Raw genomic sequence first — 18156 nt, 5'->3', positions numbered from 1 at the left:
GGTCTCAATGTCCAGCAGCTTGATCTTCTCTATCATCTCCTCCTTACGCTCACACTGACAAACACACACACACGTTTTGGCTTTAATCATTTAAAAAAAAAAAAATCCATCATGTTGTATAAATCAGCCCACACCATGGTGACACACACACATACACACACAGAACAGGAAATTATGATAGCGCAACCGATTTCAATACAATTATGGTTGTTCATGTTTTTCTATGTTGCCACTGCTGGGGTGGAATAGTGTTATTTTGTACAACATCAACACTTTCTTTTAGCTTTATCCACCCCCATCCACCCCCATGATGAACAGCATTATTAACATTACGGTTATCATCACTATTTAGAATATTATTCACCTTATGGTGGCAATGTACTGTATATAAGTACTGACCCTTATGGGTATATGTAGACGTGTATGTATGTATGTATGTATGTAATTGTATGCATGCATATGTAAACACACTGTATGTATGCATGTATGTAGAAAGTTATCTGGGTAAGTGTATATGTTCTTTAGTTTCTTTTCTAATTTATTTTCTTTCTTGTCAATTTTTCCTTGACAATTTGTTTGTTACTCTTAAAAATGTGAGAAGGGGGGGCCTGATATAAGCTGAAGCTTCTGACCCCACCCTTTGGTTACGACCAATAAATTCATTCATTCATCCATCCTCCATCGGTATTTCCATTCATCGCTCCCTTGCGGCCTCTTTCCTGTAACCAGTAGAACCAGTACAGGTAGGGTGGGAGACAAAAGGAGGGAAGGGAGGGAAAGTAGATAGGAGGGAGTGATAAAGGGAGAAACCGAACAGTCACATGCAGATGGAAAAATTAAGGAAATAAAAAACACTTTTGTGGGTTCAGAGCCATGGGAGAGGTGAAAATGAGAGACAACAAAGAGCTGAACGCACTAACACACAGACAGAGAAACCACTTGTACCCGACCTCCCACATGACTAGCCCCTCCTCTTTAATTACAAGGTAACCCAAATAGTAACTCTTCACTCGCCATATCTGGCTGATTCTTGAATGAAAAGAATAGATTTCAAAATAAACGTGTTAACTTAATTAAAAGTATACAAATATTTACTTACATGTACTTACAATACATACAATAACATTTGTTATAGTGCCCTCGAGCAAAGCTCTCAAACCTTCAAACTAATGGTTATTACTGTATATATAAACCATTGATGCAACTCCACATGCATTGTGATCCTGCAGTCCCACCCTGCACCTTATCAGCAGGCACACCGTACGGCTGTGCTCAGACATGCAAAACTGAATAGACACAAATACACTTCCTGCTGTGAGACTGGGTGGTACAGTAAGCTGCTGTGTTTGGGCATGTGTGTGTGTGATCTAGTGTGTGTGATCATGTGTGCGTGAGCATGTGTGTGGGTTACCTGGACGGCACAGCCTAGTAGCAGCAACAAAAGTCTTTTCAGCTCCTCCATGCTCTTAGCTGGAGGAAACAAAACACAGAGATGTGCTGTATATCAGACACATGCTAACATGTAACACTTTTCGGAGAAGAGCAGAGAGCACAAAGCACTTCAAATCCAGAAACCACGATACTGCCGAATATAGTCACTTCAAGAAAAAAGTTGAATGAAAGTCACACAGCAGGTTTTTGAATATAACGTTTGAAGAAATAATCTATAGGTCGATGGTGATTGAGACTGTTCCATACATCAGGCAGTGTTACAGTATACTATGCTACAGCTAACTTTTCACTGCTGACTACTACAAACTCTCTATTGTTATTTAATTTAAATCACAATTTAACAGCAACAGAACAGTTTCGAACTCTGCGAAGATGCAGCTAATATCGACACCTTTAATCTGTATAATACTACATCTGCCACAGTGACTATCTCAAAGTAGACTTTAGACATTTATACATTATCTATTGGTGCTCGTTGCATGCACACACTGAATCATTTTTGAAGTGTTTTCCCCCTTAGGGTTGGTTTCTTGCAAAGGTAAAAAAAATGAACAAATTACCCCACCAAGACACCTGGTATTCCCTTCACTACATATTTAAGTTCAAAACTATTAAAACAGTAAATTTATAAATCAGCTAATCACCTAATCATGTGCCTAATATGCATACCTACTCAAGATGGCTGCCTCGGGGTGTTTTGTTACCGGCTCCTAAAAATCAGGGAAACAACCCCAGCTGATTTATTTCCCCCTTTTCTCTCATTATCCGTGGATTGACTTATCCCTTGATCAATATTTTGCACATCCTGCACAAAACTGTACAGTTTTTATTGTAATGTGTCTATTCTTTCATACACACACATACATATATATATATATATATATATATATATATATATATATATATATACTTGACTGTACTTTGCCATTATTTGTATTTCTACTTAATATGTTTATTGTTTATTTTATGCACCAAACACCAAAGCAAATCCCTTGTAAAAATACTTTGCAACAGCCCTTATTTTTATTCTAAAAGAAGAAAAAAAAAAATGTATGCATATTTATTCAACTAACTCAGTACAGGCCTTGGAAACTGAGACCAGTATTAAGTCCTGGGATTAAAGGTAAGGAAATAACTACTCACAATTGTGGTGAATGTAAATATATAAATAGGATGGTAGACACCCAAATAAAAGGTTAATGAGGACCATCCTAACACACAGTACAGGCATAAGTGAGTGTTTTGTTCCATAGGAAGATATATTAAAGCACAGACAAGGAGGAAGTGGAAATATGCAGCACTTCATTCGTGTTAGGGTTTATGATGTGTGGAAGTGGATTACCTGATATTGGATCCTTGGCGATGCAGAGGATGTTAGGAAGGGGCATGACTATTAACTGCTGCAAGTTCTCCTGTAGCACAGACGATGAGGTTGGTGGGACATGGAAAAAAAGAACAAACATTTTCAATGTTGTGGTCATAATGAGAACCATACAAAAGGCGGCGTTACTGGGTGCCCAGATAGCTCAGTTGGTAGAGCAGGCGCCTATATATAGAGGTTCACTCCTCGACGCAGAGTGCCCGGGTTCAACTCCGACCTGTGGCCCTTTGCTGCATGTCATTCCCCCCTCTCTCTCCCCTTTCATGTCTTCAGCTGTCCTGTCAAATAAAGGCCTAAAATGCCCCAAAAAATAATCTTTTAAAAATTAAAAAGGCAGTGTTACTGACAACAAGCACTGCACGAGCACTAGAAACTGTTCATCAGAAGCCAACCGGCGGGCAACTAAAGCATTAAGTTGGGTCCTTGTCGCAAAAGCACAATGAAATATTATTAGACCTGAAAGCCACTGGGCTTTTGAGGCCGATATCCATATTTGAGAATGAAAAAAAAACAAAAAAAAAACGTATGGGCCAATATTCGTTTTATAACATAAACACATCAACATTTTCAAAGAATTGTGATCGAGATATGTAGTGATCGGGCACATTTTGCAGTTTTCAAACCTTTTGATTGATGAGAACAATTTTCTCTGACATTAACAGTTTCTAAAATTGTTTCAAGTAAGATTCTTACCACTAGTGGGGCAAAATCTAATGTGTTACATATTAAATATTGGTCTTTACCAGGGGAAACAAATCAAAGTCCAGCCACCAACTGACCCAGACTTGTGCACCTATGTGTCGTGTGTGTGTGTGTGTGTGTGTGTGTGTGTGTGTGTGTGTGTGTGTCTAGGCAAGCAGCCAACAGGAAACACCCTGCTGTCGATGTATGTCTGTCTCTTGTGTGTGTGTGTCTCTGTTGTGTGTTGTGTGTGTGTGTGTGTGTGTGTGTGTGTGTGTGTGTGTGTGTGTGTGTGTGTGTGTGTGTGTGTGTGTGTGTGTGTGTGTGTGTGTGTGGTGAAAAAGACAGCCCACTAGGAGGGAATGCTTTCCATTCCAGAATATCCTCTCCTGTCTCCAAAAACACACCCAATTGTCCAGAAGGGCAGAGAATAAATACACTTTAAACAAATATCTTACCAACTCTAATACATCAAATGCAATCACAGAAACCAGTGCATGTCTTTATCCAAACATGTAATTTGACTGCCAAAGCAAGTTGTTTTGAGATTAGGAAACATGACAGGGGAATAAGGTCACATAGAAAGACATTAGGTTTACAGAAAGGACACATGGGAGGAGACAAGCTGATGACCCCTGGCAAAGGGAAAGGTGCGTTAGTGTAGCGGTTTTGGAATGAGGGAAGTGACTGTCAGCAGGGAAGGGCTGGCTGGAATAATACACTTAAAAACACACCTGCACACAGTCTCCCACGCACGCAGATATCAAAATTGCGTTGCGAGTTGGAAAACCCCATTCCCCTTTCATAGACTTTCATGCCACTGTACATTAGGTCACGGTCACAACTTTGTGAGATATCAAGCTCTGGTCTAGAGTGTCATGTGCTAACCAGGCAAATAAATGCTAAGATCGGCTTACACCACGGTTAGAACCGAGCTGCAGGGACAACTTTGAGGTAGCGAGTGCAGAGGTAGTGCAATACCTGCAGATACTGTTACACTGGCCTATACACCATGGGGTAATGAGAGAACACACACACACACACACACACACACACACACACACACACACACACACACACACACACACACACACACACACACACACACACACACACACACACACACACACACACGCGAATAAAACATGTGGGCTGGCTACCAGATGTCTTTAAGGCACAGCGGGAGTTCGGCTGAAACCCACCGTCAGTCTGGAAGCTTTGTCACAAAGTTTGTTTCATAAAGACACATTGCAGATTAAGTCAACGATAGCCAATTACTAAACACCTAAAATATGATTTCAAGGAGACAGCAAGATGCCATTTTACATGAGATGTTCGTGGTTCTATATTCCATTACTATGACTGACCGATACTGTTGGCTGCTGTAAAAAAAATAGTTACTTTCTTCCGGTAATGGCTAGACATGTTTCTCTCCTCCACTGAACTTCAGTTAAACCCTGTTTTATACCTAATTTGTAACCACAATAAAGACAATAACAGAATTAAAAAAAAAAAAATAAATTCAGATGTCATCTGCAACAGGAAAATCAAGTGAAGCTTGCCAAGAGGCTGAAATCTAAAATATTAGACTTTGGATGGCTAAGGACAGGAAGCTGAAGCTAGGAGAGTGGAGAAGCTGAAGCTAACACGATGCCCGATGACGAGCCTGCTAAAAATGGCGAAGAAGAAGGAATAAAGAGCATGGCAATTCTTGAAGCTATCAAAGATCTGAAGGCTGACTTTTCAAACAGATTTGACAGAATATTGGTCGCAGTTAAAAGAGTGAGGAAGGAGAGCGTACGGAGCATTTTACCAGCGTATTTTACCAGTATTTCGAATACGGAAGATGATGTGGTAAGCTTCCAGGCTGAGGCCATTTTTAAGTTATTTTAATACCGCCACATCTTTAATGGGGAGGAAAGAGAGAGAAGTTCTGTTGAGTTAGATCTGTATGGTTTGTTTAGGTTGATGTTTCTACTTGGAAAAAAAGATGGCTAAGGTCAGTGCTAATGGTGCGTTCTTTTTGTCTTGTAATCGCAATTAGTAGCTCGAGTGTGACGTCACATCCGTGTCGAAAAAAACGAATAACCGCGGGTTGGCTACTGCTCTGCTTTCTGTCATTTAGCAACCGAGCGTCTCTAGCCAATTTCAGCTGCACAAGCTACAAAATAACCAATTAGGCGGTATTTAACTCATAATACGATTGCAGCGACATGCCTATAGGTAGCAGTATACAGTGCTATGTGTACGACTTCTTCATTTGGTTACAACAAAGACAAAAGTGCTTAAAATTGTAGATAACCACAATGTTTTTAATGCGTGTGATGCACGACGTAGCCATCTTTGAAAGTGAGCTCGGGGTCCTCTGAGTTCAGACGACTTGACGAGTCGTATATACGACCTCGGGGCCATTCTTTTTGCAACTTCCGGTTCGTAACTCCGGAAAACGACTCGTAGATTAACTTCGCTGCACAAAAAGAACGCACCGTTACTAGCCCTTTGTTTATTGTAGATGAGCTAGACAGACATACACCACCTGGACCTGTGTTGTGTACAATTGTGGAGTATATGTTTTTTTTTTTTGCAAGCATTATGTCAGTGGTCACAAATTAAATACTAACAGTGTGAATAAGGTAAATGTCAATCTCTGATCAAAATGCACTCCGTTTGACTTTAAGGGCCCTATTTTAACGATCTAAGCACACAGCGTAACATGCAATAAACCAATCAGTGTGTCATCTCCCATTCCCTTTAAAAGCCAGACGCGTTTGGACCTTGGCACATTGCTATCATGATGGTGGATTTGCACCGTAATATTTTTATTTGTAATCTTTTGCATGTTTGTGTGCTGCTGCGCGTCCCTGTGTGTGTAACAAGCATATTGTGCACGCGCTGTGCATAAGCCTAGGCGCATTTTACTAATTTGCTGTTAAAATAACAATGAAATGCTGCGCTATTGACTTTAGACCAGGTTTTTCTTGGTCAATGGCGCAATCACTTCCCGCTGCCAAGAATGCACCTGAACACACCTCCCTGTAAAACCAGCACGCCCATGGGCGCAAAGATGGGCGCAGGTGCATTTGCTATTTAAACGACGGGATGCTGGGAAGAAAAATGGGGGGGGGGGGGGGGGGGGGGGGGGGAAGATAGAGAGTGTGTGTGTGTGTGTGTGTGTGTGTGTGTGTGTGTGTGTGTGTGTGTGTGTGTGTGTGTACTAGTGATAGATCAGATGATCTATAAATAATCTCCCGCAGCATCATCACCAGCAGGATCTAACACAGGATCTAACACTTAAAAGGGATCAATACAGCCTGCTACATGACCCATTTAGACACGCACACATACACACAAGGCCTAAATCCATGGCCCACAAACGCACAGGGCTCAGATTTCTAATCCGAGATCAATAAAATGATGGTGGCTAACAGCAGATCTGACTTTAACTAAGCTGCTAAGTTCTGTGTTTCACAACTTTCTCACCACTTTAAAAATCTAAATCAAAATTCTATTTCCATTCCCCTCCTCCTTAGAAGCTCTGATCCATAGTGAAGGCACAGTAATGACAAACCTCCTGATTTTTCTGGGACTATCATGGCTTTGGAGGTGGACCTCGCCCTGCAGCGCGGCCAAAAAGACAACTACAAAACAACTCAACAGGACGGAAAGGCTACTCGGATCACACCGTGAAGCAACCAGAAGCGCTTTTCCAAGTGAATGCTCTTGGTCACTCCTTTTCTTTCCTTTCTTGTTTTCTACTGAATAAAAGGGAACATTAGCACTGTGTCTCTGAGCCCCCAGTTCTTCCCCTCTGCCAAAAACCTGGGGATGGCCACATAAACACACACAGTACATTAACTTAGATCAAAAACAAAAGGGAACACTACTCTCTAGTAACCTCACGGTGCAGCCTCGTTCCCCCAGAACACAAAACAGCAATCGTTCCCGACAGTGGCTGGCAATAAAACCCTGTCGACGAGTTTGACCAGGGTCAACATCGTGTGTGTGTGTTTTTTTTTTTTTTTTTTATTTGTGTGTGTGTGTGTGTGTGTGTGTGTGTGTGTGTGTGTGTGTGAAGTAGGCCAGAGGATATGGAGTTCAAAACATCTCCTGTAGGCTCAGGGTTTTGTTCTGCAGTTCCCACGGTAACCAAGGAGGAGTAAAGCGAAAGGAAAGGGGCACAAGAAAGAGAGCAGGGGCGGGTCCTGCCTAAGTTAGCCTTCTACACAACAATGAAATCTCTTTCACATGAGCCAGAGAGCTGTCCCACCCAGACGTTGTGGAAGTATTACATAGACTCTCTGGTCGGATAGAAAGAGTACAAAAAAAAGTTCTAAAAACCAATACTGTCCTTCCTGGTTTTTGGCCTATAAAATGTCAGAAAATGTATAAAAAGAAGAAGAAGAAAAGAAAAGTCAATCAGTGTTTCCCAAAGCCCAAGATGACGTCCTCAAATGTCTTGTTCTGTCCACAACTTAAAGATATTCAGTTTACGGTCACAGAGTAGAGAAGAAATTAGGAAATATTTACATTTAAGAAGATAATTCTTACTTTATTTCATAACAAATTACTCAAATTGAATAATGTTTTACCAAAATTTCATTTTGAGGTGACAAAAGAGGTTGCTTGTATTGCTTGCCATTGACAGCCTGCAAATAAGTGTAATCTGACCAACCTACAGGTAAGGCATCGCTTTTTTCCAACAATTAATTTCTTTGTCATTTGGTCCCATCACTTTAGCACTGTCCGTGTCAATTTTTATTATTTATTACCGCCTATCCCTAGCACGGAAATCTAGCTGTTTTAATGTAAAATTAAGCTTATTTTCAATGGTTAACATGTGACATGAGAAAAAAAAAAAAGTCTCCATCAGAACATATATTGCCAAATTTATACACTGCTCATCATTCATTTGCGCGCAATTTAAACTACCACGTGTATCCTATTTTAAGGAGTATTATATAAAGTGATAACTGAAGAAGTAGGTGTACTACGAACTGGAGCTGAAACAAATATTCAATCAACCAATTAGTCAATTGACAGAAATAATCAGTTAATCAATTGTCAAAATTGTTGAAGTCATTTATCAAGATGAAAGATGCCAGATTTCCCCAATGACTTCTCCAGTCCCTAAGGATTTGGTAAGGCTTCCCGTTTACGATTATATTAAACAATGTAAATGGTAACCCTCACATTTTAGAAGCTGTAACCACCAAATGTTTTTTAATTTTTATTTTTATTTTATTCTGTCTCAAATTTCTGATGAATTTTCTGTTGATCAGTGAATCAGTTACTTATTCCAGCATTTGGGTAAAACAGTCAGACGGAAAACCCAGCAAGAGTGTGAAAAGAGTAAATAGCTTAGTATTCAGAGCTAGTGATATCAGGTTACTGTGCTGTGTACAACAGAGAGGGAACAGAAGGGAGGTAAGAGACACCCCCTCCTTGCACTCACTCACACAACCCCCCCCTTCCACACACACACACACACACACACACACACACACACACACAGAGAGAGAGTCACACACTTTGTCTCTGGGGAGACTAGGAGAAGTCACTGGACCCGCTTGTATGTCTGCTGAGACATCAGCTAATTAGGAGAAAGCCAACGCCTAGCCCCTTATGAACAGTTGTATGTGTGCGTGTGTGTCTGTCTGTCTGTCTGTCTGTCTGTCTGTCTGTCTGTCTGTCTGTCTGTCTGTCTGTGTGTGTCTGTGTGTTCTGTGTGTGTGTGTTCTGTTCTTGCAGCTGATCCTAAATTAAACTAAGTGGCATTCTGAGGCTCATAACTGAATGACTTAAGGTGTGTGTCCATGTGCATGTGTGTGGTTGAGTGTATGTTAAAACCAGGGTATTTGACTGTGGTTGGAGCTTAATCATCATGGACAGATTAACCCCATACAGCCCAAAATGACCCACTTGTGTACACACACAACAGTCGACAGCTGACGTGACAGCAGACGTGGTCTTTATTGTGTCTGATCTGCATCAGCTACACATGATCAATGCTATACTGAAGTATTCTGTATTATCTGACATTTTCCCTTGGTAGCTAAATGAACCAGATAACAGGCCTCTTCCGTAAATCGTGCGTACGCACAATTTGATCTTAAGAGGTGTCCTGTACTGTCATACACGTTAGGTGGGTAAGGATTAGATTTCTGAGCAGCCGTATGTATGTATGTATGTATATATGTATGTAACTACAATTGTTAGAAAAATTATGATAACATTCCACATTTCTGTTAATATTAAACTGTTTGCATAGTAGAAACCCAAAATACTGCTTGCACTCTCACGAGATAACATGGGAGCCACTGACTGACCTTGTGGGAAGCACCAGAGCACCAGAGATAAAGACGACTTCGACTCTGTATTATGACTTAATTTTACTCATAAAAAGCTCTTGTTGAAGGCTTTAGTCAGTCATTTTCTGTACTTATGCTGTGAGTGCTGTAAAACTGACTCTACTTGCAATTAAACGAACTTTGAGAAAATGTCAGTGATTCTGTCAGTTATTCCTTGATAAATAATAATCTTAAAGGTCCCATGACATGGTGCTCTTTGGCTGCTTTTATATAGACCTTAGTGGTCCCCTAATACTGTATCTGAAGCCTCTCTCAGAAATTCATCCTTGGTGCAGAATTACAGCCACTAGAGCCAGTCCCACAGTGAGCTTTCCTTAGAATGTGCCATTTCTGTGTCTGTAGCTATTAAGGTGGAGGGGGTGCAAGGTGGAGGGTGGGCGTGTGGCCTTGACGAACTGCCACTTTGCTTGTTTGAAAGCCATGATGTCTCTCTCTCAAGACATCATGGCGAGTGGCAATAGGCGGTGCTCTACCCTGCCTAAAAGATTTTTTTTACACCAGGCGCCGCAAGAAAAAAGGCTGAGAGAATCATTAAAGATCCAAACCACCTGGGGTATAGCCCATTCTCCCTGTTGAGGTCAGGATGAAAGGTACCGATTACACCAGGCCAGCACTGAGAGGCTTAGGAGGAGCTTCTACCCTCGGGCCACTAGGATCCATCAAATGCATATGTTTATTGAAATTGTATTATAATTGAAATTGTAACGAAATTGTATTTTTAATGACTTTACATGACAAAATAAATGGATTGATTGATTGACATGACCACATGTTGTAGTATTACATAGACACAACTAAATAAATAATGTCCCTGAGGGGATCAATAAAGTATTCTGATTCTGAGAGAGGAATGACATATTCACAAATGCCTCATAAGAGGAGTGTTGGCAATGACAAATGTGTCCTTAATTTGAGCATTTTGAGTATTGATGCCAGGCCCATGATGTAATGTGACCATTCCCTCAAAGCTAATCTGAGCTCCTTGGTTGGATACATAAATCCTTTGTGCATGTGTGTGTCTGCACACAGTGTGTCCTTTGTATAAATCAGTGATAAGGTGCTCAGATACAGTTGATTTGGCTGAGCTGCAGTCATGTCCTGTTGACACACACACACTTCCTCTGAGTTCTAACCCCATACAGTGATGGGAGTGCATTGCTTGCATGTAGTAAGCTACTTTCATACAATATGGAAACCATATATATTCACTTTTGCCTGCATTCTAGGACAAGAAGGTTAGAAGCAAGGTAAGAAGCATGCAACACAATAAGTGGTCTGAAAAAATCTCAGCCAACCAGTGCCGCGCCAGAGTGCAGTGTTGCTACGCGCGGCCGTTGACTATGTTTACGCGATGCTAGTTAACATTTAATTCATTGAATAATCTGAAAACGAGACCAGGCTGCAACAGTATAACCAGATCTCTATAAACATCAGACTGCTCGGTTAGAACTCGGCTCAGCCAGACTGGGAAGCCCTACGAGTCCTCTGGCTCATTTGAATGTTTGTAGAGTGTATTCTGCGGCAGTAGGGACCACAGGGGATGCCGGAAAATATGCAGTGGCTATGCGGCAAAAAATTGGAACCAAAACTTTTGGATATATGCAACCCGACGTCACGCTGCAGGGGCCAATCACATTGCCTTTGATAAGGTAAAACACAATGGAGTGTGTAAAATGTGCAGCAAAATGCTAGCACCGTAGGGAACACAATAGAAAATGGGCCATTTGACACTCACACACAACCGTGCATTAATCGCCTCAATCTCAGACAGACTCAAACCAAGGAATGGTTCAGTAATATTGGTAAAAATTCTACATGATACTAGAAAAAAAGAAATGGAGCAATTGATTAGCAGATGATATACTAATTCTACTTGGCTAAGATTTGTTTTTTTGCATGGGTGAAAAATAAATGATAATCTGGAATCCTGCTTGTCGACTGTGGTGCAGTTAGACCAATGAACGTTTCCCATCGTGTGTGTGCATACCTGGTAGTACGTCCTGATGTGTCTGGTGAGAACAGTCAGGTTGTGAAGGCGAAGCGACACATCATTGTTCACATTCTTGTTCAGCCTCTGATGGGTTGGGCTGGGGTCACTATGGAGACACACACAAACCACAGGAGCACTTAGATAGACGTTACTTATTTCCCCTTAAGACAAAGATCATATTACACACACACACACACACACACACACACACACACACACACACACACACACACACACACACACACACACACACACACACACACACACACACACACACACACACACACACACACACACACACACACACACACACACACACACAGCAACTTTTGTGTTGGGGAAAGATTTACGCTCACATCGATACACAGCACAGCCTGTGCCAGGCTGATTTGCATGTGAACAGGGGGTGTAACGCTGTCTGGCTGACCTACTATGACTGGCATGACGTCCGTCCGTTTGATGGTGAAACTATTCTAAATATAGACGCAAGCGGCAATGATCGGGGTCCATGCAGATTGCGAGCATTTGGATGGACTGGATTTTCTTTCAAATAATTAATCGTTGTGGCCGGGTTGGATCATTGGTAGAGCAGGTGCACATGTACTGAGAGGTTTATGCCTCGACGCAGAGGTCCTGGGTTCGAATCCGAAATTAAAAAGGCGGAAAAGCCCCCAAAAAATAAATAATAATTCATCGTTGTCATGATGTGTTTCACATGACTACATTTGTAGCCATTTTGATAAAAATTGATTGGCTTGTATAATTTAAACAGATTAATCTATCAAAATATCTTAAACAACTTAAGATCAGTTAAAAAAAAAAAAATCATACAAAATGTTCACAGGTTACAATAGGCAATCTTCAACTTAATATGACCTCACTGATCACTTGACAATACACCATATGCACAAATTGCCAAATTGTTGGCAAGTCGGCTCCCTGGGGATTCAAACCCTTTAGCTTTGTATCCTCCGCTTTTTTAACTTGCACAATTTTATTTATTTCCTACATTATCATTCACAATGTACTCCAATTGCTTTTGGTGCTTCCACTTCAGCCGAAACTTTAACTGACATCTATTTTTTCCCGGGATATACACTTCAAGTTGCACCAATTTCTTTGAGGAATTCCATTTCCATTGACACTTCTAACTCAATTCATCACTTAACACTAGGGTTGGGCATCGAGAACCGATTCCTAATCGGAATCGTTTCAAAAATTAGGATTCCATCGGAATCGTTTCTTTATTGGAATCGTTTGGAGGATTTGGTTTCAAATCTGATCATAGGTTCCAAATTTAATATGCGCAAGTTTTGGTTTCCGTAGCAGCCAGGCGCTTGTTGTGTTGCAGCCGTGCAGCACAGTAAGCGGAGCGCTAGTGTGGCTTTATTTTGCATTGTTAAAGCTGTAAAACTGCAACCCGCCTATGAATCAAAATAAAACTTTCCTCTTATTTGTGAAATAAGCATCTAACCCGTTTCAACTCCACCACTCAAAGAATCGTAATCGAGAATCGATAAGAACCAGAATCGAAAGGAAGAATCGGAATTGGAATCAGAATCGTTAAAATCCAAACGATGCCCATCCCTACTTAACACCATTTTAACTCCTAACTTTTTCTAATGTTTCAACGACAGCTCATTATCAGCAACAACCATGCTAAATTTACTTCAGGAAATATATCCTTTCCTAGTTTTATTCCTAGTCAACAAGTCAGGCAAACCAACAGTCAATTAAAGATTGACGCATTAAATTGCCATATAATTGCAAATTTCTGCTCCAGGTCAGTTAAAAGGTTAGAGAGAATAATAGGCTTACAGACTGACCGATGGAACAGATGACTGGCTCTCTGACTGACTGATCTCGGAGTGGCTTTCCTGTAATATTCCTCATGCCTCCTCCTCTGTAACCCACTTTCCCATAACCCCCTGCACCCCCACCCTTGTTAACCTAGCCTACATTCAGTGTGTGAAGAACAATAGCGTGATTATCATTGTTTCTGAAGACAATAACATATGACATGTGGTCTGATTGGGGACAGAGTGCCGTCTGGACGGGAGGAGATTTAGATTCCACACAAGTAGGTATGTTTCAGTTTTATTGTTGTGGACAGTATTAGTGCTGTCTGCTCAAACCAGAAAGAATTAAAAGGATAAGCCGGACAATATTCTATATCTTTGATTGTCAACAAATCCTATGACAAGTCCAAAACCATCAATGAATGGATGCATCCTACTAACAAGCATTGTGTGTGTGCGTGTGTGTGTGTGTGTGTGTGTGTGTGTGTGTGTATCCAAAGCCTGATATATTGCATTCCTCAGTTCACACTGGGTAACATGCTCCTTAATTACCATGAGTTTTGCATGTTTTGTTTGCATAAAAACGGTCATACTTACAAAACCTGGATATTTTCAGAGCATACTCATAGTATGCAAGTAATGTAATGTAAGTCAAACCATATTCTGCTGTCTGAAATGTACATCCTGCACTCATGTTGCATCACCTTCATAGCTACGACTGATTCTCTCGGTGCATTGACAGCTTTTTGATTTATTGTATCTGGAGATATTGTTGCATAAACTGAATCTGTTAAGAGTTGTCGCACCACACTCTCACCAGAGGTAAGAGTAATTGAGCAACTCTTACAGTAAGAATTATGGCCAATGAGCTATGGTCTTAAAATAAATAAAATATTTATACATTTTCTTTTACACCCCTAATGCAAGTTGTGGAAAGATAATGGAAGTAAATTCATTTAATTATAGATATTACAAATAAGCGGTTTCAAAAAAGGAGCAAGAAGTCACACAGTGAGAAGAAATAAAACATTTTGATGAATCGATTGTGCATTGATGATCGTTTAAAATAATCGCATTGTAGCCCTCTGAATCGGATTGTGAGGTGCCTTGAGTTTCACACCCCTGACTTTTGTGTGTCTGCAGCTGTGTAACTCCTGAGACCGAGTACAAAGTGACAGCAGCTCAGTTCTAAAGGGACTGTTAATGATCTAACGTTTGCTCTCTACTGGATCTCTTGATGCAGATTTCAGCACATCTGGCGGTGACGCTTACACCCTGAAACCAGCGAGTCAGGATGTGGTCGCACCAACACACTTACACAGACACACACAGGAAACGCTGGATTAACTCACTTACCGTTCATATAACCCGGTCCAGAGACACAAAAACACACACCAAAGGACTTTTTTTTCACTGACTCATGCAATAGAACATTAAAGTCTCACTCTGTGTGGCGTCACCTACATGTGTGTCATGATCTTGTGCAGAAAGACGCCATTCACCAGCTCCATGAACATGTTGACCCGCTCCTCTGAGCCGGCTTCGTCACACGAACCCAAAGGACCCAGCGTCCGCACCTAGAGGCAGAAAGAGACGTCAAGAACATCGCACCAACAAGCATGAAGTGAGCACTCGATAAACACTTGATGTTTTTCCTCTCAATATGCTGGTTAACATCCTGTTGAATTCTCAATCAAGATTTCTAAATCATGTTAAATCAACTGGGTATCTTTCAAAAGGGACGGTCCTTTCATGGACAGTGTTTTAGGGCTGCCCCTGCTAAGACGATTAGTCGACTAATCGGTCCTTTTGGTCTTAGTCGACTAAGATTATTATGATTATTATCAGCAAATCTCTGGTAAACACAAGATATAAAGGGGTGCTTTTGCATGATTCTTTGTGGAGAAACTCAAGTTTTACAGATCTGATTATAAAATCAGCTAGATTAGATTCAACTTTATGCAGTTTGCGTCCAACCAGAAGTGCAAAAAAAGGAGAAAAGTGCAATGCGATATACAAAGTATAGACAGGTGGTGCATAGACAGGACAAGAAATATAGTGCAGTGTAGACAGTAGTGTACAGTTGGTTTACAGAAGGTGGTTTGGAGTAATATCAATTAAATATAAATATAAATGTGTGCAGTGTATTAGCAGTTACCTTATAAGAACAGAATAAATATGGCTATGTAATATGAACAATGTATGAACAACATGTACAGATGTGTGCAATGTGGTAGTAGTAAAATTATAATAGTAGTAAGAATAATATAGATAGATGGAGTGTATTAGCAGAATATATAAGATAAACAGAATAAATATGGATATTCAGTATGAACCATATAGACAACTGACTAATTGATTAGTCGACAAAATCATGAGTGTCAATGGGCTACGAATTGTTTTAGTCGAGGACAGCCATGCAGCGTTTCCTTGCTGAGCTGCAGTGTTTGTTGAGAGTAATGCTCTCTCTTTTTGAGGAACGCCCTGCTCATGCTCACACAGTGACACAGCTGGAAGGTGTCCAGTACAACCACAGTCTGATCTGCTCCTGGCCACAGGAGAAAGCACTACTCTTTCATTTTTCTCCCTCACCCATACATGCCCTAAAACCATAGAGATTATATCGGCATCCTTCTGGTCACAAAACCCATTTCTTTAACGTTGGAGGTGGAAATAAAAAAAAGAAAAAAACAGAATGAGAATCGGGTAGCAGCTAGTCACTTTCCATGTGTCAGCTTTCTACGGCGTGGCTGTGTTAATTGTGTTGTGTTTGTCAGAGTCCAACAAAGATGGGGAAAAAAACAATGGTTGGCCAACCGGTCAGGTCAACATGATGGGGTTACAGAGAAACAGGAAGTACCAATAAGTTAGATAACCTGTTGACTGCTCTGTGGGTTGTCATACTCTGGGATGGCCAGCTGGAAGATTAAACTGGGTCCCAAGTAAACTCTGAAGACACTGACAGCTATAACACTAGGGAATGAATATGTTTAATGGTAAAAAATGTTGCTTTCTTTTAATGTTATGTTTTTAACACATTGGCCCCTTGGACATGCAAGACAGCTAAAATTATTCAGAAGGTGAGAATACGTGGGTCGACTGGGGAATATTATTGTGAACATCAGCATTTTAATGTAATGTCAAAAGATGATGAAGAGGTAAAGAAACAGCAGTAACTCAAGAAGTGCAGTGAAGCAGAAGAAACAGAAATAAAGTTATTTTCTGTTTGACAGTTAGCATAAGATCTTCACTTGGGAAAGTCCCTGAGGCACTAGCCGATATCTCTCAATGGATCACTTAATCTGAGGTGTATACACTGGAAATGTAAACATTGCCAATCAGTGGGTCGCTAGTAAATGAGAGCAGACTACTGCAGAGTGGTAACGTTACATTACAGGTTAAAGCTGCTTGTTTTTTACTGGTTAGTCAGGTAGTTAGTGTAAACAAATGCACCGAACTGAGAGAGAACCAAACAGAAAAGAGAAAGTTAAAACAGAGGCAGAGGTCTGCAACTCGTGTGCAACTGTGTGCGCGTGCTGTTCCCACTCACCCACACCACCAGCGGCGACTCCATGAACGTGGCCAGTAACTCGGACAGAGTCACGTCCATGGTTGTTCCAGCGGCTTCCAAAATCCGTTTATTAATCACCAACGGCTGCTAAAATCCTCGGCCAATCAGTCGATATCAGCAGCAGGCTCGCGGTGGGGTCACCACACAGGACAGAACAAAGCCCCCGCGAGGCATCGACCCCCTCCCGCGCGCCTTCGCGAGCTCACACCACTATTGTCTCGCGCTGTCCCGTTTCGCTAAACACTGAGTTTACAAAGGAAAGCATTGAATATGAATACAAACTATTGGAAATAGTTCCACAATCGCTCATATGCATCCCAGAGTCGGTTCCGTTAGTTGAGCGGGTAAATATCCAGTTTAATTTCCGGCCGAAGGTGTAACACTTGATCCAAACTTCGCAGGGCAGTTGTTCGCGTTGCCAGGATACACGACTCTGACCGTAAAGCAGCGAAACGGCCGTGAAATGAGAAAAGAAAAGTAAGCAAAGTAGAGAAAAGTCAAATGCACGACAAAGGAAAACAGTGAACGTTTAAAAAAAAGTTGTTTCCGTTGTTTGTCACATCTCTCTACCTCTCTCCTCTCCTTCTCTCCATCAACCTGACTGTGTGTGTGCGAGCAGAGGCAGGGGAGGATTGAGTGACAGGAGTACCGACCAATCCGCTACTGCAAGAAGCGCGGGGCCCGCCCTTTGCGGTAAATCGGCCAATTACAGTGCAGTTATTTGGCAGCGTTTTCTTTCAGTCTGACGTCATCGCCGTCTGCCACCAGCCAAAGACTTTAAATACGGAACAAGATGGTGAGCGTCAAGGAAGAGTCCCACTTGGTACTTTTAAATTAGTGGATTTTTAGCAGTGAGGTAATGTAGTGAGTGAATGTAATTAAGTGATGTTATCATGAATGGGTTTACTTTTTCA

The 18156-nt window shown here is 41.2% G+C and overlaps 1 protein-coding gene across 1 annotated transcript in view; it reads right to left on the bottom strand.

Moving 5' to 3' along the window:
* The window catches only part of LOC120549139 (protein Daple-like), a 46002-nt gene extending 28164 nt beyond the window's left edge, over positions 1-17838 (bottom strand). The window contains 6 exon segments of the mRNA XM_039785795.1: positions 1-54; positions 1412-1470; positions 2795-2864; positions 11870-11978; positions 15136-15248; positions 17222-17838. The exon segment at positions 1-54 is cut by the window's left edge and continues 30 nt beyond it. Of these exon segments, the coding sequence (XP_039641729.1) occupies positions 1-54; positions 1412-1470; positions 2795-2864; positions 11870-11978; positions 15136-15248; positions 17222-17281 (465 nt within the window). The 5' untranslated portion in view covers positions 17282-17838.
* Positions 17839-18156: the final 318 nt, after the last annotated feature.

Source organism: Perca fluviatilis, chromosome 20, assembly GCF_010015445.1.
Source record: "Perca fluviatilis chromosome 20, GENO_Pfluv_1.0, whole genome shotgun sequence".
NCBI classification, from domain to species: Eukaryota; Metazoa; Chordata; class Actinopteri; order Perciformes; family Percidae; genus Perca; species Perca fluviatilis.
Note: the sequence above shows the minus strand (reverse complement) of the source record. Positions and strands in the feature narration are given on the sequence as shown.